The sequence below is a fragment of the Watersipora subatra genome, chromosome 3, assembly GCF_963576615.1.
Source record: "Watersipora subatra chromosome 3, tzWatSuba1.1, whole genome shotgun sequence".
NCBI lineage: Eukaryota > Metazoa > Bryozoa > Gymnolaemata > Cheilostomatida > Watersiporidae > Watersipora > Watersipora subatra.
Genome location: NC_088710.1, coordinates 73,289,342 through 73,313,481, shown reverse-complemented (window position 1 = coordinate 73,313,481; position 24,140 = coordinate 73,289,342). Strand labels below are relative to the sequence as shown.

General features: G+C 36.7%; 1 protein-coding gene across 1 annotated transcript in view; it reads left to right on the top strand.

Annotated features, from left to right (window-relative positions):
- The first annotated feature begins 3,462 nt into the window (after positions 1–3,462).
- Positions 3,463–24,140, top strand: part of LOC137390128 (serine-rich adhesin for platelets-like) — a 46,400-nt gene continuing 25,722 nt past the window's right edge. Inside the window, exons 1-6 of the mRNA XM_068076394.1 lie at positions 3,463–3,605; positions 9,740–9,841; positions 17,170–17,308; positions 17,725–17,835; positions 21,964–22,032; positions 23,395–23,533. Coding sequence (XP_067932495.1) covers positions 3,508–3,605; positions 9,740–9,841; positions 17,170–17,308; positions 17,725–17,835; positions 21,964–22,032; positions 23,395–23,533 — 658 coding nt within the window. The 5' untranslated portion in view covers positions 3,463–3,507. The remainder of the gene's footprint in view (positions 3,606–9,739; positions 9,842–17,169; positions 17,309–17,724; positions 17,836–21,963; positions 22,033–23,394; positions 23,534–24,140) is intronic.

The following is a 24,140-nucleotide window of genomic DNA, read 5'->3' as shown; positions in this document are numbered from 1 at the left end:
AGAGGTTAAATGCATTGACAATACTGGACCTAAAATGAGTTGGCGCTGTTATATCATATTATACGCTGTCTGTTGTATTCCTCTTCTCCAGTTTTATCTGTTTGTCTAGTCCTTTTAGTTGATCATCTTTCGTTTAAAAAATTTGACCCTATGATTACAAGGTGTGTAACACTACTGTTGAACTGCAGTAGTGAGTGTCACTAATCAGTATAGATATCAATGATGATAGTCTGATGGCCATTCTCCAGCTATATGGCTGTGATGCTGCTTTTTGACGTCGTGGCATCTTTACAACAACTGAATCGGGAATTTTGAGTGAGTTGAAAGTATTTTGAGCCGCATGTTTACTGCTTGATGCTTGATGCTTTTAATTGGAGATTTATAATACAGCTCTTGGCTAAATATACACTTCTAGTCAAATGACATCCGATTTTATTGTAGTGTCAATTATGTTTTGAGTGTCAGATTTAACTATGAAAAGCTAGGCATATATTACCAGACTAGCTGGATTTGTGATCTACAGACACGTTAACCATTATTTTAAGCAAGTACTTTTATGTCAAACTAAACTCTAAGGAAATGCATCACGCATTCCCCTATTTTTCAACTTCTAAGTATGTTTATATATACTAAAACCAGCTCACTATTTCTCTTATTGATACATTTATTTTTGTGTAACATGGCATTTGTTAGTTCATTTCAGTAGAGCTGTTGGTGGTTTTTATATTCATAATAACAACTTTCAGCCCTAGTTTTCACCTCACATTTGTAAAATTTATTACACATTTGAATGTTTATTTATGGTTATACTGGTTGAAAATGAACGGTTTCTTATGAAAGTGCCCAGATTATGACCAGCTAGCTATGAAGTGAATCTATGCCCCATGCTATCTATTAGTCTATTAAATTTCTACCAGGCTGTGATGGCAACAAATTTGCCATACTGCCTGGTAGCCATACAGCCTGGTAGTGCACCCCGAGTTGCGATGTCCTTATTATACAGCTTTTTTGCCTTATGATGTGCAATACAATGTTTTTTGTCACCGCCATATGACCTTTTTTCGCCATACGAAATCAACACAAGTTTCTCGTAGTCAGTTTTTTTTTCGATGACCATTAAATGGCCAAGTATGCGTGAGGTCGCTTTCGGGAACAGCATCGCTCGGGCTTTCTTGTCGAATTAAGTCGCAAAAAGTTTTAATAAGGTCGACTAAAAGTTATAGTGAAAATAATGCCGGAAACAGGAGATAAAATTTAGACGATGACAAAATTAAATTTGGTTTAGTAAAATAGATACTAAAACCTAGGTTTAAGTGTATTTAGTAAGTGAAAGTCATTTAAGTTAAATTCATAGTTTATGTTATACGTCCGTCTTGAAGGTAAGAACTCCCTTCAGTACTTACTGCACATAGTACATTGTAATGTTACGTTTTATTGCAGATCATAACTTCTAAATATACTAAAGTTACTGTAGATAACTATAGTTACTAGGATTAACATTCTATTTTGCAACTAATTTTAATATGTATATACGTATATAAAATGTTCATGCTTTTTACCAGGGAGTGCTTGCGTTAAATAATTACTGTAGGTTTCTATAGCTCTCTGTATGTAGAGGTGGAACGAGACAGGTTTTTTAAGTTCGAGACGAGACTCGAGACACTGTCTTGTAAAAATTCGAGACTCGAGACACGAGACAGTAAAATAATGAGCATTTGGTGGTGATTTCACTACACAAGTACTAGCTACTTGGTATATATAAAATTGACAACTTCTTTTTAAATTGAATTTTCACCTGGTGTAAACGATTTAAATACAACATTTTAATAGTGATATGCATGTAGTTTTTGTAAACAAAAGTGACACAAACAGCTCTAAAATACCAAAGTTATATTTTTCTAAGAATTTTGAGCTTGATCAATAATAATTATTATAAACATATTGCTTTGTACATGTATATTTTTACCATCTATTGAATAGGTCTTACTTTTTAATGTAATGTGTAATGAAACCGATCGCTGTCGCTCTACAAAGAAATACCGCAACTAAAAGAACACACGATAACACTTTCATTCTTATCGTTTCATTAATGTTAAGTTTTGTTTGTGTATTAACTGTAGTGTGTGAATTTTATTTAAATTGTACTCAGGAAATTATATTAATTATTGTATACATGTACACGTATATTCTTATATTGAACTAACAAAACGTCATTGTTAGCCGAACACGGACTATGGTCGACACGGCCTTTCGTTCGTTTCTCGGTGTCCGGGCAACTTTTACCCGCGATTGCTAGTATATAAAAGAGGCCCGAATTTTATCAAGGGTAGTTGTTTAGACACGATACACAGATTAGTGTTTAGACACGATACGATAAAATACAGACATTTTACCCGCAAGTCTTATTTATTAAATTGGATTATCCGAAGGGTGATTAGATACGACCCGATATCTGTTTTAAGGACACAGAACCGAACTACAATATATTAACAGGGCCGTTGTCCGGACTACATGATTAGACTCGGTGGCCAACATAATCAATAGCAACAAATAGTAACGGACCGGGTATAAGGCAGTTGCCCGCAATCCATTACAATATATAGAGTTGTTGCTACCGCAAGAAGCCATGTTTTAACAACCGTGCGCAGGCGCTTTAGTTCTATTTCCTGTCTCGAGTTTGGCAATAGTTAAGACGAGACCGATACGAGACGAGACAGGTCGATACTCGAGACGTCTCGTGTCTCGTTCCACCTCTATCTGTATGACATTTTCGTCTTACGATGCCAACCTCGGGAACAAATTTATGTCGAATGGCAGGGCTCCACTGTACAATACAAGTGACCCTTTTGGCCAATAGTACAAGCAATCTGTTTTACCCTTCATTTTTTTAGCCACAGTGGCTCAAGACAATAATATTAGACCTTTCAAGTGTTCAGGCAATTGTTTTTGTTGCAAGAGAACCATAAAGTTGTTCTATAAGTACCATGCGATTGTTACCCAGCCCTTTAGGAACTAGCCCGGGGTACCCTGGCCATTTACTACAGCACCAGAGCTGATGACCATGGCTAGTTATCTATTATGGGGTGGTCAGCGCTTTGAAATGATATTGCTAAGTTTCAGTTTGACAACCTACTTGTATCGTTATGTATGTTGGTCAAATTCAATTATATGTATAGCTTCAATGTACAACAATTCAATGTACATAATAGCTTATGTACATGTACTTCTCATTACCATCGCATAGCCTTGACAAGTTTCTTGGAATTGCCTCCTCATGCGCTCATTTGAAGCGCTTGTCTCTAATTGGTCTATCGTGGATGAAATCAGCTGAGCGCTACAAGGCATTATAAACCAGTAGAAATCTCATTGGTGTGTTAGGTTGCGAGCATGACTGGGGTTTAACTAAATGCTACGATACGTTTGAAGCTAGCCAGCTCGACTATAAGGTTGGATATTGATCAGCATACGCATCTCTTCCACGCTATCAGGATTTCTAGATTGATTGCAATGCTAAGTTATACCCTACCAACTAGGACCCGGGCTACCCATTGTCAGCAACAGCTTTCAAACAACAACAACAATGTTAATTGTTCACACTGTGAAAGGTCGGTATTCCCCTGGTCCATGCATGTTGAGTTTTTCGACTGTTGGGAAAAGGGTCAACCTGAGTATTTGCTTGCCTCTAGTGTAGTTAATTTTTTGATGTTATCATTGTAGTCTCAGGTTGATACGTGGGCATGATAGATATGTACGATGATAGATATGTACGATGATAGATATGTACGATGATAGGTACGCAGATATATGGGCTGTTGCAGTCTCAGGTTGATACCTGGGTATGATAGATATGTACGATGATAGGTACGCAGATATATGGGCTGGTTAAACTTTGGTTTATGGGAAAATCTTAGAATTATTGTTCTCACTAGCTTATCCAATTGTTGAACACAAACTCGATTTCTCCTCTCTTCCCATCATATCACTTATAAATATTTTTGCTGTGAGATTTGTACACGTAGATCTATAGCCTTCTTTGTACATCTGAGAGACGCTGTTCTAGTACTTATATACTATAAAATGCGACACGTATGCCATTGTTAGTAAGGTGAAAGTCTCCGCAGCATGGATGGTGAGTAATGGTGCCCGCTGTACTTGTACCCAACACGACTACAACTGGAGCAGGATGTTGACTGTGAACCCAATGCTAACTCTAGTTCACTCTCTTCGCTGTTTCCCACATAGCTATCAATCTGGATAGCTATCTGGGGGGAAAAGCCGATGGGCTAACCGCCTTTGATGAGTATTGAGGTGAGAAGGTCAGCCTACATCTGACAAGGGCTGGCGCTGGATTATAGTCAGGGTTGTTGCTCGGTCTGCCAATATCTCCGTCATCCATGCTCCTTGAATAAATCATCAGTGTAGCAGTGTTCCACATGATAGTTTATGGAGATTCTTAGTTGTATCATTGGCCTTCTGTTGCTGCCTGTACGACTGGCAATCCGGTTCACAAGCGTGTCAGTCACACCCAGTCCCTACTAAGGTCTCGTCAACCAGGCAGGCCTTTAGTGATACCAGTACCAGTTTTAAGAGCTTGTTTGTCTAGTAACTCTCAGAATTTTAGAGTTATTCCTGAAGCACAGCAAAGTATGTAACCTCTTATAATCTTTATTGTAGTGCTACCTGATTGACTGGTCGTAGTTATTGTTGCTATATAACAAGCCACATCTAAACGTCTGGTTGGTTGGTGATTAAATCTGATTTTTACTTGCTATTTGTTATCAGATAATAAGAGCAGTTACCAAAGAGGAGCTCTTAATTTGCTATTATGAACTCTCACTTCTTGTTGCTTATTTAAGTTTGATGAATTTACTAAGATACTTTGCATCAACCTTCCACAGACACTGTTGTGACCTTCATTCGTTCTTGAGCACTGCACTTTACATCGAGCCAAACTGTGCAAGTAAAGCATTGCTGATAAGCAGTTAATCACTAAATTTTCATGTTTTGATTATATCTATTCTGCAGGTGTTACTATTCCTTTGATGTTGCTTTTAATAGTTATAGAAGAACATATGCACCACAATTTTAGTTGATTAGCATGTCGAAACCTAAAATAGATTCTTGAACTGATCAACTGGCTAGTACGTTTAAATGGTTGGAAGCCTATTATGGTTGTTCTTTTAGAAACCATTATATTTTATGCACTTTAGTCATCAGTTAAAATTACATACAACTAGATTTTATCACTACAATTTTATCACTACAAGCTAACAATGTTAGGAATTACAACTGATGGTCATGAACACGAGTTGAATATTATTGGCAAGGCTTGAAGTCTTCAGAGATTAACATCTTTGAAGAGTCAAGTCATTGTAGTTCACTAAATCAAAGGATGCTATGAAAGACCCACATTAAAACATGGAAGGGGGTGGAGTATTGCTGGCATAGAACTGAACAGTTAATAAATCAAGCTGTTTTGCGGAGTCCATGAGTATTCCATGAAAAAATAAAGTTTTAGTCACTTAAAAGGTTTTGAGATGTGTACCAACAGAAATTACTACACTTTGCAAACGACTTCTGTATAATCGCATTTTATAACTTCAGCACATAGGGCCGTGCTGCTGTCAAATTTATGGTTAGTACAATGAACAATAATGCTATACAGGGTGTTTGCTGCTGGCTCACCATTTCTGTAACTATTCCAAGTTAATAACTCATTGAATCCTTACAAGTTGCTGGTACCCGTAACAGGTGCTTCAAGTCCTTGAGTGCCAGCTTTCACATTGGTCAAAAATATATATAAAGCTATGTATACACTCGACAACAATCCAGCTGATTTTGCTAAAACTAGAATAGTCGATTATTTAGTGCAGTTTCTAATTATCCTCCGATCAGAGGCTTGCTAAATCGTTGGTTTTTTATTCATTTTGCTCCTGTTCAATTTTCAGACCATCATTTCTTTACAATAACCAATTAAAGGAGACTGACACCCAGTGAATGTGGTTTCATTGTAAACGACAACCAGCTTTACATTGAATATGTTTGGAAATGCTACTGTCAATTATGTGAAGTTATTCTCTTCGGATATGTGCTTCAGAGACTGCCATGTGCTGTAGTGAGGATTTATAGAAGGTTACGGTTATATTACGTTTAATTCATTCTGCAGGCCAAACAGCTTCATGGTAGCACTTCAGGCTGTTACATAATGCGGTAAAACAGATGCATTGTCTATGTAAAAATCATGCAAACCTAAATTATATGTAACAATTGAATAAAGCAATGATAAATAAAAATAGACCCCATCTAACAGTGCATTGTCAGTCCTATGACTAGTCTTACCAATATAGGACTGACAATGTACTGTTAGATGCGGTCTGACTAGTCTTACCAATGTAGGACTGACAATGCACTGTTAGATGTGGTCTGACTAGTCTTACCAATATAGGACTGACAATGCACTGTTAGATGCGGTCTGACTAGTCTTACCAATATAGGACTGACAATACACTGTTAGATGTGGTCTGACTAGTCTTACCAATATAGGACTGACAATGCACTGTTAGATGTGGTCTGACTAGTCTTACCAATATAAGACTGACAATACACTGTTAGATGTGGTCTGACTAGTCTTACCAATATAGGACTGACAATGCACTGTTAGATGCGGTCTGACTAGTCTTACCAATATAGGACTGACAATGCACTGTTAGATGCGGTCTGACTAGTCTTACCAATATAGGACTGACAATGCACTGTTAGATGTGGTCTGACTAGTCTTACCAATATAAGACTGACAATGCACTGTTAGAGGTCGCAATAGGAAAATAGAGCTTGTTCAATTTAGACTTGGAGAACTACATATTTAGCCATAACTTGTTCTTATTTATATATTTTTGTTTATACAATTATATATAAATATCTTCCACTTTCGCTCACTTTCTGAATTTTTTCATCTCTTTCACTTTCGTCCCATCGATAGCTACTGATTGTTATCAGAGATTTTTTAAAGAATATATCTGAAGACGACTGCTTATGTTTTCTGTTGTTTCTTGTAGTTTGAAAAAACGCCTTGCTTTTTTTGTGCGCTTCTACTTCTCACACTAATTAGTTTTTCTCAGATGGATTATTTTACATTATTTTAAAACAAAAAACAGAGAGTATGATTAAAGCAACACAGAACCAGACTATGTTAAGAACTGTGTCCATACATGGATGTACTGACTTACAAAACTTTGAATGTCTTATTCGAAAATTACTTCATTTCAAAACAAATATTTGCTTAAAATCATTTTAGTTGTAAGGGATTTTAATTAAAAAAGTTATTTCATTTCAAGACGAAAGTTGTCAATATACTAAACACTGCAGGAATTTATTTGAATATCACAATTATTGGTGAGCTTGGCATTGTGTTTAAAAGTAATTATTGCTTTTTTATTAAATTTTTATTGCGAAGTTTTTGTGAGTAATTAAACAATAAAATAGAAGCATGATTCTTACTACAATTTCATTTTAATCTTTGGTGTGATGTATTAAAATCTTTTTGTAAATTATTTATCTAAAAACGTGTCACAACGAAATCAGTCGCCTTGTCACAGCTTCAGTATAGAAAATTGGAAAGAACTACATGATGATTGGTTGAGTTTTCAAATTTAAAAAATATTTGCAAAAAAATTCAACTTGGCAGACATAATTCAGATATCTTGCAAAGACTTTGTTGTTCAATTGTGACAACACTGTTGCCTGACAACATTCAAGAAATTAATATGTTCTTGACCTCCGAACTGGACCAAATAGTTGCTGTGAGCTGTGTTTGATCATCAGTAAGATGGGAAGAAGCAATAGCTCATATACATCACATTCCTTGTGATATTGATTGAAGTGGTTGCTTACATTGCAAATCACTTGGTAGAATTTAGCTAAAATCTAATAACAGATTGTTGGTAGATCACACATGCAAGTTTGACATGCTGCAGTCAGGCCTTGATATGTTATGTATGTATTCAGTGAGTTAACCCTTTAGTTTTGTGCTAGTATGTTTGTTAGTGGAACAAAGTCCGAAATCTCTGCATATTTTTACAAATATGGCATAGTGTTGATAACTAAGTAGTTTATTGTCAACGAAGCCTTTAGATGTTGCTTTCTCTCTACTAATAAAGGTTCAATAACTTAATGCAACGTATGCTGGTAAAACTAGGAAACGACTGATTGCCAAAGGTGGTCTTGTAAGGTCTGGTGACTGATGAGCATAATTAGCCAATGGGATGCAACTCGTATTACTGTGAACAAACTTTAACACGCAGGCCATGAGATATTGTCATTGAGAGCATTTAATGGACACATCTGGACCACTAGCAGCGCTTCCATCAGTACCAATGTTAGCTGTGTCTTTGTAGATGTGTCTAGTATCTGTGTAGCTTTATATCTTCATATGCAAAGTTTCAATAACTATTACCATTATCATTCGATACACCTTATGACACCCAGTACACCTTATGACGCTCGGTACACCTTATGACGCCCCGTACACCTTATGACGCCTCGTACACCTTATGACGCCCGGTACACCTTATGACGCCCGGTACACCTTATGACGCCCGGTACACCTTATGACGCCCCGTACACCTTATGACGCCCGGTACACCTTATGACGCCCGGTACACCTTATGACACCCGGCCTCGTATTCTCCACTAAGCATGTCATGCGAGAAATAAATTTTTATTGGCTAGAATTTTCAACAGTAAGGGAATGGTTGCTTATGTAAAATAATTTTACAGACGATTGTACACGATTTTCTTTCAAGAAATTAACCATGTTGGTTATATGAGTTGGCTAGAATTCCTATTCCAAACATATTTTTATTATTTATGCATTAGCAACTTAGCAACAATACAATAGTAGCTTAGTGTTCGCACATGTTACAGCTCTGCAAAACAAGTTATGGAAAATGTGACTGCTGTCATAGCAATTTTGTTCACTCAATGTTGCTTACTCAAGTTTGCATAGGGGCTGTGCAGTGGTTTATTTGAGGTTTTTGGGCTCTGATTACAAAATCTATAGATTGGAAATAAACTGCAGTTTTTGCTTTAATTAATTGAGTGCATGATTGTCTAACGGGTAGAGTTCACTATAGTGGATAAGGGCATGTATGGCAATCATCTCCAAAGGTTGTGACCAGAGGTCTTAATGAAGATTGTAATATTTTCGAGTTACGATAGCTGAACACCCGCTTTATAACAAACATGTTCAGTGTGTGTTGAACATATTATATTAGAGTTGTTGAAGAGTCATCGATAGAGTTATTACCATGTCAATTGCTGAAACGGCTGTATAAAAGATTATTCAAAATTTATGGATAGGCTACGCGTAGGTCCAAACGCGTAGGGAATGATATTGCTTACCCTGTTCCATGATAGATATTGTTTTAATGTTTTGTCACGCGCACTACTAAGGTAAGCGTATAGAATCCGAAAAGGCTTTAAATGTAGCACTTCACTCGACCAGTTTTGCATTTTGAAGAACCTAGCTGTTTGCATTTGCGAAGAAGCGTTTAAAAGAACTCTTATGTTTAAAAAAGACAGTAGAATAATTCTTTATTGCAAGATATTTAATCAAGACTTGATGGCTGATAGCACTAGGTCCTGGCGTTATTAATTTTCTTACATGATCTGATAGCCTTATGAAAAGCAATAAACGCTGGGGTAGCATTCCATTTGTTAATGTTTAGGTGTCTTTTTGCAGATGGGAGTGGGTGGAGATCATAGAGCCCAGGACAAGGGAAAGGATGTATGCGAACTTGTCTACTGGAGAATGTGTCTGGGAACCTCCTCGAGGAGTCAGTGTGTGAGTACCATCTCTTCATGCCAAGCCCTAGGTCTTATTTACTGCTCTATAGTCATCACATGGCCTACTTCCCTTAATATACCGTAGTTCATTTCTAGTTTAAAATCTTGATTGTTTCCATGGATGTTGTTTCCATGGATGCGATAGCTCTTTAATTATTTAGTAGATTTATATTTACGTCTGTAAGCCTAAGCAAACAAATATTATTTACCATAGCTGTGACCAAGTGAGAAGCCTTGATATTTAAAAGCCTTGAAATTAAAAGCCCTGATATTGGATTTATAGCATTAAAAATCATAAATTGTTTTTACTACATGCTTCAAAGATTTTACATTATATGCGGTGTATTTACTGCATCAGATTTTACACTATATGCGGTGTATTTACTGCATCAGATTTTACACTATATGCGGTGTATTTACTGCATCAGATTTTACACTATATGCGGTATATTTACTGCATCAGATTTTACACTATATGCGGTGTATTTACTGCATCAGATTTTACACTATATGCGGTATATTTACTGCATCAGATTTTACACTATATGCGGTGTATTTACTGCATCAGATTTTCTCCAGTTTGTAACTTCACTTGTTTTCAGTAGCTCAGATTTGGTATACACGATCCTACTCATTCGTTTTTGTCAATTTTAAAAAGTGTAGACAAAATTCAAGTTGGCTCATTTTATTGTAATAAAAGTTAAGTTTTTAAATGTTTGCTAACTTTAATTTCATTATTATCCCTAATAGGCCTATTCAGTTTATAATAACCTGACAACTTGAAAAGTATTTATCAATCATGGTTGTTTATTCAATCAAAATATAATGCATTGCCAAAAACATCTTTATGAGCCGCCAATTTAAACGATCACGAAACCGCTTAGCATTGAATTTGACGACAATATCTCAGTTTTCGACAAATTCTCAGAAGAAGGGTTTTGACTGAATAAAGATATGCTCAATTGAGACGCAAGGGTTGCTAATTGTTGAATCTCTTGCTTAAAAGTTCCAAAAGTCCAATGATAGTTTCTTCGCATTGGCATCGCTACTGTAAAATCAAAATTGATGTGACATTCCAGGTTTTCTCGCAACAGGCGTCATGTTTTAGGTTTAGGGGACTGTTGAGATGGCTATGAAACTTTATCACAGGCTTGTAGCTACTCTAGATGCACCTTAGCTTGAATCATAAGTTGGCAAGTTAATGTGACCACATTTTGCACACCATCACTGGATTGGGTTGATAGAAGAACTAGTTTTTCGATTTGAAGTATTAACAAAATAATTTTGGCGAAAACAAAGTTTTTATGTTTGTGCTAGTTAGAGTAACTCACTTTCTCAGACTCGTCAGTATCTACTGCCTATGGAAACTCTTATCGTTATTCCTCGTTATGAAGTATCGCAACTCTTTTGTTTGCTGGAGATATTTTGGCATTGTAGATACCTAGTGACGGGTCAAAGAGGCATGTTCATCGCGTATCTAAATATCTGATCAGTATGCCCAGTCTAGATATACAGGAAGACTTTCATAATCCTTATTAAGGGTTTACTGTTCTCTCAACTCCCTCCTGCATGTTATATTGTTGGTGTAATGATCAGAGCTTAGAACGCTTCTCTCTCGACTCGCGTAGCGTTAAAATTGCTGCTACAAGATTTTTCTGAGAACTGCCTCATTTATAGAAGTGTAGAAATAATGAAATAACAAAATAAAATAACTTATAAAATGAAAATAAACTACGAGTAGTCAAATATACTTTTGAATAACAATATGGAGCCATATGAAAGTTGTTATGGTGTGAAGCTGCACATTATCATCCCACCTTTCCTTGCCATGCTCTTTATTTACATTGATCCATTACAATTACATTGAAAATTACAATTCGGTTTGAATTAGTGAAATGCTCATTCAATTTTGTGAAATATGCTTGCAGTTGTTTATCATGCCATTTTTAAAGTGATCATTATTAGGCAGTTTTTTGTAATTGTTTTGCAAATTCAACATTTGGCTGACTTATTTTGTGGGTAAACTACATACATGTAAATATTGTGTCGGTTAATTTTTTTCTTAGTTTGTCACAGAAAAGATAAGTTATGCTGCCACTTTTAAAAGGCACTGCTGTTATTTCTTGATATACAGTATGTAAACATAATCATATCCTGAAGTTGTTTACCATTTTTCAAATTCCTAATAATTACTTGTCATTGGCACATTAACAACCTAATTAAGGAAGCCAACAGATGTTATCTTCTTAATTCAAATGCTGAGTGAGCCAATCAAAGATGAAGTAAGAGTTTTTACCAGTAGAACTTATGCAAATGTGGTACATGTATTGACAAGGCTTGTCTCTACTCGAAGTTAGTCATTTAGGTTTATGAAGGGACTCGAAGCTGACGATTTAATTTCTTAGGTGAAACTTCTACACGCAGATTTAACCCATTCCCAACACTGCTGTGTTTGTCAAAATATTGCCTGTTGAAGCATATATTCTTATAAGGATACAGTGTATGCCAGTTGATTTGTTCCCTAGCCTATAATTCCATCATTATACAAATATATTATGTGATTATACACACCCTTGATACAAATGCATTATGTGAAACCAGACATAAAAAACAAAACAAAGTATAAAACACTACACCAATAACGCAATAATAAGCATCAAAATCAGGTTGGCTCCCACTTTAACCATGAAAACACAACCAGTGTATACTCTCGGGCAATGCATATGTTCAGAGGTGGAGGGGCAATGGTTATATGTGACCTAATTACTCCGACTAAAACTAGGTGACCTCTAAACTAACCTAGTTTATATTTTAGTTTTATTGTTGAGTCTCAGCAGCCTCTTATCACTTCATGTTCACTTATAGAATTGCATTGTTTAGAGAAACCCTATCGCAAGTCAAGGTTTGACCGTTTTCGTAATAACTTATTGTTTATCCTTGGCCTTACGTAAGATTGCCTTAATTACGGTAAATTATAGTTTGGTGTATTTAATCTCTACATATGTCAAGATATGCTGACATTTCTGATCGATGATGAAGGAAGGAATTCAATGTTTTTTCAGACTATGATGACCATTCAGGTTTCATTATCTGACGCTAAAATTTGGTCGTTAGAAATATTGAATTCTCCTCTTCAAACCAATCCTCATGCTATATTCTCATGCGTCATTCACAGATTATTTGCTAACAACATTCAAGTGTCAGATTAACAGGTGCCTGAGCATAGGTTGCTGCGCAACCAGAAATAGTCCAAAAATAGGGCAATAATAATAATAAATTAAATATTTTCTCTTCTCCAAGGTTACAGAGTCCTTTGATCTTTCAATCTAACTTCAAATCTACCTTAAAAAGTTTAAATTGAGTTGTGGTTCCGGCGTGGCATCACTGAGATATCATGAATGGAATTTTCAAACCATCCGTTCAGATGTATACATCAAAACTTAGTCATGTTCATCTTACATTTAAATACATGCAACTGAGTCAGTTCAGTTGCTTGAAGGTTTTAGGCTAAAGTCTGGCTCATCAGACTAGTGTTAATTAGACTAGTGCAACTGAACAGCTTTCCTGCTCCCATCAGTGCCAGGGCCACGCGCATTAGTAATAGCATTGTAGTTTTCGTATCATAAGCCAAAGTGCAAATGAGAAGTGCTCGAAGCCATGAAATTACTTACTCTATGGAATGATTCTTTCTACTAACAACTAAAGGCCTGGGTGATGAGTTTTTGCTTTTCAACATTTTTGATGACTTTATAGACATGTTTCGCGTAGAGATAAGATGGCTTCTTAACCAACACAAATGTTGGGAGATATCGTTATAAGGCTAGCGGTCTCTTTGTTAGAGAGCTTCACAAATTCCTGATTCATATTTGACGTTTTCTGCTGACCATCACTTTTGTTGAATCATAAGCTTGTCATCTTATCATTGGCTTGCATCATTATTAGCATGCTCAAACGTTGGCTCGCGCTGACTTGCTCTCTGTTGCACTGACTTTTGCAACGTATTAACTAGGTTTGCACTGTTTAATTCATTACAACAATCTAATTAATCGTTCCATTTCATAAACTAGTAAGTCAATTAGTTGACCCCATTAAACAATGCATTGAAGTGTTTTACTCATTCGTTTATCTATAAAGAGCTAACGGCATTCCAGGATTAACTCGTAGCCCTCCAGGCTTATTCCAATTTGCTAAATGTCAGCGTGTTTGAGTCGGAGTTGCCCAACCTAGGACTTCACTTCTGCTTACATTTCAATTAGCTACAATATGCTGCCTGTCTCTCTGCTGTGACCTGATCTGCTGACTAGTTATATCCTGTATGATACATCAGTCACGCATACCATTGTGCAGCTCAACATGGCCCGTAGTGAGATGAGGAAAGAAAAGACTTATTACATCTATCAGGTCATCACCGCTATAGCTACAAGCTATAACTCAAGCTACAATCAGTCTATTGGCTTGGTTAATTCATCACTTATTTTCTGGCTCCAGATGTAACTGTAATGATTCCATTTGCTCATGTCTATGACAAAGCTTGCTTATGGTCTGTCAGTGAATATTGATGGAAGTAGTATATATGCATAAGAAGAGACACACCCTCTCAATCAACTGCATGCTTTTGAATAACAATATGGAGCCATATTAGAGTTGTTATGGTGTGAAGCTGCACATTATCATCCCAACTTTCCTTGCCATGCTCTTTATTTACATTGATCCATTACAATTACATTGAAAATCACATTTCGATTTGAATTTGTAAATTGCTCATTCAGTTTTGGGAAATATGTTTGCTATAATAGCCCCCAATATGCTTGCTATAATAGCCCCCAATATGCTTGCTATAATAGCCCCCAATATGCTTGCTATAATAGCCCCCAATGTGTTTGCTATAATAGCCCCCAATATGCTTGCTATAATAGCCCCCAATATGCTTGCTATAATAGCCCCCAATATGCTTGCTATAATAGCCCCCAATGTGCTTGCTATAATAGCTCCCAATATGCTTGCTATAATTGCCCCCAATGTGTTTGCTATAATAACCCCAATATGTTTGCTATAATAACCCCAATATGTTTGCTATAATAACCCCAATATGACAGTATTTTAAACATGGCGTGTCTCGCTCAGGCTCTTTAGGGATATGATTAAATGAAATTATTGTCCTTTCCTTTGTGACCATTCCATTACATTTTCTTTCATGATTTACGTGGATTACTGGGGTACTTTTAACTTACATTATATCTGTGCTAACAAGACATTCATAATTGTATTGATAGTAATTTTTTATGACTAATATTAGGTTACACATATATAATTTATTCGTAACAACCAACCAAAAGCTGCATTTTAGGCATACATAACAGCATCTTGTCACTTTCTTGCGTGATTGGTTGTTTTGAGAATGTTTTAATATATTATACTAAACTTAAACATAAATAATGTATTCATTTCTCTTAGGTCATCTGAATTTAAAATCTTATTCAAATAGCTTTTACATTAATGGAGCACAACATTTTTATAGTGGCAGTGATAGATCAACATTTATGTTGTGAGTCCATAAGCATTGGCAGAAGTGAGTTAATGTTAGAGGATTTTCAGATGCAGCCTTTGCTGTCAAATCGTGTCAAAGGTTTGTTTGTCTATCACCTGTTCACCCGAGAACTTTGGTTCCTGCGCTTCTTCATTCCCTTTCAATGTTGGCAAATAATTTGCAGCAGCAAAGACTAAATGTATGGCATATCTGTATTCGTAAACAAAGAACTTTTAATGAGCAAAAACACTCATGAAGGGTAGTATATGTGAATATTGAGAAGAAAGGGATCATCTCTAAAGCGGTAACCACGCCCTCTGTTATAATTGGTCATTTGGAGGCAGTTTCTTCAAGCTCATAAGAATTGCTGCCCGACCTTTGCAATCTGAGTCCATAATTTGCATTTTATTGTTTATACAATTGATTTTTCATAGGCCATATTAAGTTCACAAATTGACAGCCAAATCATTTAGTGAACACACCATACATACCATCCCAAAATACTTGACCATCGGTTTCTGTCAGAAAAAGTGAGCTCTCTGTACTGAACTGTGTATTTGCGTTTTAAAGGTCATAAAAGTTGAAGAGTAATTGCATTTACTGAAGGAAAATGAGATAACTATAAGGTTCGTGACCTCTGTTCATGCCAGTAGCATTGTTATTATTCCCCCAATGTCTCCATCGTTAGTGACAACCTCCTATGATTACTATTCCTGGTTTGCTCCACTATAAATACTTAACTCACTTCTGCCTCTACATCAGCCATTCTTACTAGTAGCCTTGGAGGATAAGAGTTGCTGTCAACATCATAACTGTTTCATTGTGAGGTAATGTGAGTAATGATCATCTTTGTCTTCTCTAAATCTCTCTTTAGCACACATATTCTTCTCTGTGTTTTTCTAAGGACAGTAAATTACGTGCATAAGACATGCGTGCGTGTTTGCTTCCTTTTGTGATTTAGCTTTTTGATTGAAGTACTACCTCCACAAATTGTTTTCGTACCCATGGTTAACTTAGAGTTGTATATAACACATTTGCAAGTTATCAAATTAGGTTCACATTCTTTTTCAACCAAGTGACACTTGTTTAGTCATACTAGCCTAGATTTTTAAATTTTCTTTAAGGTCATTAACTCAACTTGTTGAATTTTAAAAGAACTGACAATTGTGTTAAACAACCACAGCTATCCATTATTTCCATAAAACATTGCAAAGTAAGAATTCACACGAATAATAATGTCTGCTTCTCTCATAATCATCTGCAAGCCTGACATTTGCTACCATCATGAATGAGTGATCTAGGTGAAATGCTTCGAGTAAGATCACTGCAATATAATGGACCTATGAGTGTTCAAATGTTGACTGGTATTGTTGCATGCTGCTGATCAAGAGTGAAAATCCCAGAGGACGGTAAGACCTGGTCTTAGCAGATAGATTCTGTCTTATCTCGTATCCTGTTGGGTGCCTTTTGTTTCCTACTGAGCTCGTTGCTTCATTTCAGTGATAAAGGGAATCAATTTTTCGGTCCATTCTGAAATTAAAGCACTTAACAGTTTGTCGATGCGGCGCGGGAGTATACATTCTTATGTATTTGATAACCAGCGTATCATATTTCACGAATGATGTCTGAGTCAGTCAGTGATGTAATTTGATTCGGAATCCGTGATAGGCCTAGGGATGTTTTGGTATATTAACTGGTATATTAGCCCCGTTGTAGTATGTGTTGTGCCTTATGACTGATGAAGACTAGCGCCCTAGTCTCACCAGAATGCTTTATCATATCCTGCGCTGTCACCACAGGAAGAAGACACATGAAAACCAATGGTGGGAGTTATATGATCAGAATACTGACCGCTACTACTATTACAACGCTACCAGTCAAAAGACTGTGTGGCATCGACCCAGCAACTGTGATATTATTCCTTTAGCCAAATTACAGGTAGGATAATGCTCAGCACTTGTCCCTACATTCTGCAAGCCTGTTATAACTTGCCGTAGATGTGAGCGACCTGATGACAACTGGCTCTTTGGACATGTCTGACTATCTGTATGACAACTTGAGAAGTTTGCGGTAGTACTGTAGGATTCTCTCTCTGTTTGTATTTACTGTCAAGCAACAAAACAACTAACCACTGAAATTATTTGCTAGATTAATTTCAATCCATTTGACATTTTATGAAGCTTGGTCTGTCCCAAGTCATTGATGGGTCGTTTGCGGTCCTATGTAGGATTTATTACTGAGAACGCTAAGTCTAATGGCAGCAATGCCTCAGTAGATGCAATCAGACTTTTCCTTTGCATTCTATGAGATTCTTCGATATATGTTGTGTTCTGTTATTTGATAATCTGTTACAGACAATGAAATTGTCCGCCGTTGGTTCCCAGGCAGTGCCGCAACTACCTGCGCCTAGTAAGCACTCCAGCAGTATTGGTGCACAGACACCAGAGCAGCGCGTAAGAACACCAGTAGGTCTATAATACAGTTTACTAGTTTATTCTCAGAGTACAGTCATACCTCTACATACGAGTGCCTCAACATGCGAGAAACTTGAGATACGAACTGACTTTTTATCAATCTTCTTTGAGATACGAGTAATCTTTCAGATATGAGCCGGCTCTCGATGTCCCAGCACTATTTGACAAAGTATGCGAGAGGCTGCTTTTGAAAACAGCATCGCTCGGTCTTCCTCTTCGAATCAGCTTGAAAAAAGTTTTTAAAAGGTCGACTAAAAGTTAGTGTGAACGCAAGGCAAAATGTGCGTAACCGGAAACAGATACTAAAAAATAAAGACGGTAAAATTAAAGCAAGTCTAGTAAAAGATTAAAACTTACCTTTAAGTGTGTGTTTAGTAAGCTAAATTCATTGAAGTCAAATTCAAAATTTCTATTATGTAAGGTCACAAAAGTATAGTGTACTGAATGTGTTGCTGTTAAGTCTTTCTCATGCCGCTGTTATCCACAACGTCTGTCTCAAAATTGAAAAATCCATACGGAACTGTTCATAGTGATGTTACATTTTATTGCAGATCATAAGAACTAAATAGGTATTTGTTACTTTTTAGCGCCTGTACTGAACTACAACAATTGAAAACATGTTTTCCATCGTGATACCCTGTTTAGGTGTTTTTTCATAAAATGCTAACGAATTAATTTGTACGTAGATATTAGATACTTATATAAGAAATAGTGCCTTGAGATACGAGTAAATTAACATACAAGCTCAGTCCCAGAATGCATTAAGCTCGTATGTCGGGGTATGACTGTATTCTCATACTGCTCTAGAGCATTCGTTCTCTAGTTCTATTATCAATATTGTATTATATCAGCTCAGGGTACAGGTTTGTTGATACATCTCAATGGCAGCAAAACTCTTGTTTTCTTTTATCTCTTTGTGTCTGTGATACACAAGTTGCCCTTGTATCACTTTGTTGTAATAACATACATGACTTCCCTGTATCTCTCTGTTGTAATAACATTTAGGGCTTCCATGTATCACTCTGTTGTAATAACACACAGTTATTCACCAATGTTTTACAATAACCCATGTTTCCTTGTGTTTACCTATCGGACTAACATGCTGCAAGTTTCCTTGCATACCTATTTGGTATGAACAAGTGGGTTTCCTTGTAACTCTATTTCCTATATATTAGAAATTTTATATTGCGTTTCAGTCTATTATAAGTATTTCCTTGACCCGGAATATAAGTTTAACGTGTGATTCCCATATCAGCCATAAGACCTCATTGAAAATCTCGCACCAAAAACTATTGAGGCCCTGATGGCTTGTATTCACAGTCGTTTCATTGCTGGTGATCGCATGACCAATCTGCTTCGAAAAGTCAAGGCCATTTAAAATAAATGTTCCCTACAGAAGATGAAAATTCCATTTTAGCGCAATACCCTGGCACCGATTTCGTTTAATGCGCGGTTGGAAGGTTTGTCTACAGTTAGTTTGCCAAATGTGAGCAGAACTCCACTGTCTTGATCACTGCTAGCAGTTAACGTGGTACTCCAAACATAGGTTTTATTTCATCATTGATAGTCAGGCTAGCCTGTTGGTAGTACTTGTGGGCAATGTTCCCTCTAATTTTTTGTGTCTGAGTAAATACACAAACACCCCGAGCGAGCGGTCCATGGACAACTGTGAGCAACATGCGCCATACAAATTGTGGTCACGCAGTATCATAGTCATCATATACATTAAGTTGCATGTTTTAAACAAAACAATAACATTAAAACCATAATTTTTATCAAATTACTTCTTTATTGAGTGTGTTTGTCCACTTTCAGTGGAAAACTCAAAACCCATGTAACTGAAGGTGTAGCATATTAACATAGTTGTTTTAACAATGGTTTGTTTAAATTATGGGAAAGCATGAACTGCAATGTGACAGTGTCCTACTGTGATCTTGGAGAGATTGCTGCTGTTCTCTGGTTCCATAAACCAACTGTAGTCTGGAAGTTCCCTCATGAAACGCTGCCTGTAGAAGAAATACATACACATGAAATGCTGCCTGTAGAAGAAATACATACACAATTTTAATTACCATTTGTTCTATTACATTAATGTATTGGTAACAACACCAGATAAGCGCAGATGTGACTGATTGCTGAAATTTCACTTTATTCTTCAGACACATCTGTTTTGCTTCTACAGTGTAAAAGTCCTCATTCTGAGTAGCTCTTGCTCTGGAAAGATTTAGATCTGTAAAAACTTCAGAAAAAGGTTAAAACATTAACACGTTGCACAATAATGTGTGTTGTAATTCATAAAACAATAATAAACTATATCTGCAAAATATTGAACTACACTGTTTTATTAACATCTACACAAATGATGTTTAATAATTATTATTTTTAACAAATTAAAATTGCACTCGAAACTGATTAAGAACTTAAATTTTACCATGTTTTCTCCATCTGTCTTTTTCTCCTCTCCAGTAATTGTACACTTTTCTCCTCTCCAGTAATTGTACCTTGAAAAAAAATTGTACGCCTTTCTCCCTTGAAAAAAAATTTCGTCAAGTTTCACTGGTTTGTCTTCCACTTGCACATACTCCGACAGCCATTCTATCTTAAACGAACCCCGTTTCTTCTTTACTTGGTGACTGGATGTGCCCGTTGGTTTTGCCATTATTATTATTATTATGGGTAAAGAATACTTGCCTTAGGCCACAGCTAACACGCCTCTTTAGTTACACTACCAGGGGGTCAGGAACACATGAATGCATCACTGAATGCACATATAATAATATGTATGAAATAGCATGAAATAGCAACCTGGGACAGCTAATCACATGTTGCATACTACCGAATTAACTATGGGTCTATTTTCAATACTGGATGCATTTTTGCTTTATGTGCAGCTCAGATATTTTGTGCGCAGACACAGGGGGCAGTGCGCATGGAACAGTTCTTGTGTTATATAGGTTATATATAAGTTCTAGTTATATAGGAACAAGCTTTGTGATAGTTGGACCTGTCTGAGGTGAAGATCCATCCACCTAGTCATGGATGGGTATTTTGATTTCAATTAATCGAATGCGTACTGGGTAGCAGATGTTAGTCAGCAGTAAGCACCTTTCTTTTTATCATATGAAATTATCAACCATGTTCTGTATATCTAGTAAACTTACTTTTAAAACCTGGCTACAAATAAGGAAGAAATGAATTGCCGACATATAGTGTAGATATTTGCTGTGGCCACACAACAGCGATGCTCCTTAAAATTGTGTCTCACGCCGCCGACCGTTAGATGGATCAATGAGAATTGGCATGAGTCATGCGAAGGCCATAACATTATTGGTTTTATCATTGCCTTTATGAAAGTATTTTAATTATAATTCTTATCTAATACGCATCATTAACAGCTTGTCACAACAACAACAACATCTGCGCAGCTAGTTGTGCTCTATTTTTAGCCAAAGTACAACAATAAATTTGGTTTATCAAATGGAAAAATAACTTTGGGACGTAGTTGTATAAATTACATGAAAAATTAATCGGAAAAATTTCGCCCTTCCGATTTACACCAACTTCTTTTACATATCACTTACTAGTAAGTATTTCTCTGTTCATATATCAATAGTTGTTGGTGTCAACCTTATCACCATCATTCGAAAGTGAATCCCATTGGAAATCATCTTCGTACTGAAAATTGAGTTTTCATTGGTGGGAGTCAATACTTTTGGTCAATAGAAAATGGGGCGGGTTTTTTTACATGTTTGTTGAGAAACTGCACATCGATGATCTTGGCCATGCAAACACCCGCATTACGTTAACATGGGTAGCTACCCCTTTACGTCCATTACACCTTACATGAAGTGAATATGCAAATATGTAACAGTACATGTAAGTAATCAAAGATTCAGTGGAATAGCCCTGCAGCACACACACGGAAATGTTTAGTAGAATATGCATGTTGGCTGAGGTGGTAAATGCTGACACTAGCTGGAGTACTTGGCCCCTAGTGCAACTATAGAGCAGCACCTATAAACAATCAACCAAGTAAATATGAGCTAATGTAGTTATAGGTGATATTTATTACTGAGAATACGTATCTTATATGCTGATGTGTTTTGTCTTCTCCTGTAGAAAGTTGATCAAAATAACCGCGCTCGAAGCAGTCAGTCCAGCCCTGTGACATCACGCCGAAGGACTACTGTAAGTTAAACTATATCTACCGTTATATCCACTGTCACCCTCCTGACTATCTCCGCAGTCCCTTCTTCACCTCTTCTATTTCTACGCTTTGTCCTATGCCTGTACCCTTCCGCTGATTATATTGTTGCCCTCCTTTCATCTAATTATAGCCCAGTTTTCATCGCTTATTTTCATTTAGTCTGCATAGTAAAATTGCTATCTCCATCTTGCGGTACTTGTAGTAAGTACAAAGCCATGTAAGAAAAGCGTTATTACTTGTAACATTTTTATAACATTTAAACAATCAGCAAGTTTTTGCAGATCAGGCGTTCCTGGTGAAATATCTCACAGCTCTATATAAGTCCAGTTTTAGTGCGGAGCAATAAACATAATTCTTTTATAATGTATTGCGCTGCCGCGATGCAGCCCTTTAACAGGTCTTCTCTCACTTACCCCTCTTATTACCATAAGATTATGCATGCTGCTAATCCTCAACTCTCTTATTACTATAAGATTATGCATGCTGCTAATCCTCAACTCCTGTCAATTCAGCTTTGGTGGCGCATATCCTTGGGCCTGATAGGGTCTAATATACTGGTTATTAAATGTAATCTCAACCAGTTGGCAGTTAGTCACTTCGGGCTCCCAGCAGCTCACTTTTATAAATAGGCTTGAATATGTATACCGTGTATTATTTACAGATAACAGCCATAGAGACAGCTTTAGACTTTAGACTCATACTGAGTACCTCTCAGTAGAGTATCATATGAAGTAACTCTCAGTAGAGTATCATATAGAGTAACTCTCAGTAGAGTATCATATAGGGTAACTCTCTGTAGAGTATCATATGGAGTAACTCTCAGTAGAGTATCATATAGAGTAACTCTCAGTAGGGTATCATATGGAGTCACTCTCAGTAGAGTATCATATAGAGTAACTCTCAGGAGAGTACCACATAGAGTAACTCTCTGTAGAGTATCATATGAAGTAACTCTCAGGAGAGTATCATATAGGGTAACTCTCTGTAGAGTATCATATAGTGTAACTCTCTGCAGAGTGTCATATAGGGTAACTCTCTGTAGAATATCATATAGTGTAACTCTCTGTAGAGTGTCATATAGGGTAACTCTCTGTAGAATATCATATAGAGTAACTCTCTGTAGAGTATCATATAGTGTAACTCTCTGTAGAATATCATATAGTGTAACTCTCTGTAGAGTATCATATAGTGTAACTCTCGGTAGAGTGTCATATAGGGTAACTCTCTGTAGAATATCATATGGAGTAACTCTCAGTAGAGTATCATATAGGGTAACTCTCTGTAGAGTACCATGTAACGGCATCAGAGGTTTTCTGTCATCTCACGCGGTTCATTTCTTGTAGCATCATCGTAATCCCCATCATAAGACGACAACAGCTACTTTTGACCAGGTGGACCAGCTCATAAATGGCGGTGAGGGCTGTCAGCCCAATCCCTATCAATCATCTGGAAGGCTTTCACAGGCAGAATCAAGGCGTCGAGGTAAGTCTTGAACCGTAGAGGTAGGTCTTGAACCGTGCCGTGTTGCTTCTTAGGCAGGTTGTCAAAGGCACTCCATAGGTTGTGGATTGCTATTTATATTTTGTTAGCAGCAGGTGGATTCCATCTTATCCTAATGACCAACCAAGCACTGCACTCTTTCAATTTCATTCATGCTTTACAACGTGCTATTGTTGACACACTCTGTTTCAAGCAGCCGTTGTAGTTATCTAGGTAAGTTAGCCTGTAGTTATCTAGGTAAGTTAGCCTGTGGCATTCAGTATTCAGCATTAGCTGGTTTCTCTATAGAAATTCTATCATCCTGACATTTCTCAAAAGATGATTGTCTGTATAAGCAAAGATAATTTATTATAACAAATTCCTTGCAGCCTATGTTGGTTGTATCAAAATATGCAAATGGAGTTTTAGTTCTTGTCATTGAATAAAATATCATTTTTGCTTGGTCACGTGCAACAAAAACTGTGTCTGAATGGCATGCATTAAAAGGAAACACAGGTTAACTGACAGCATTTTAAATTTGCACCGAGTTATAACACTATAATCGTGATAATTCGTTTTTCAGCTATAATTTTATTGTTAAAAAGAGATA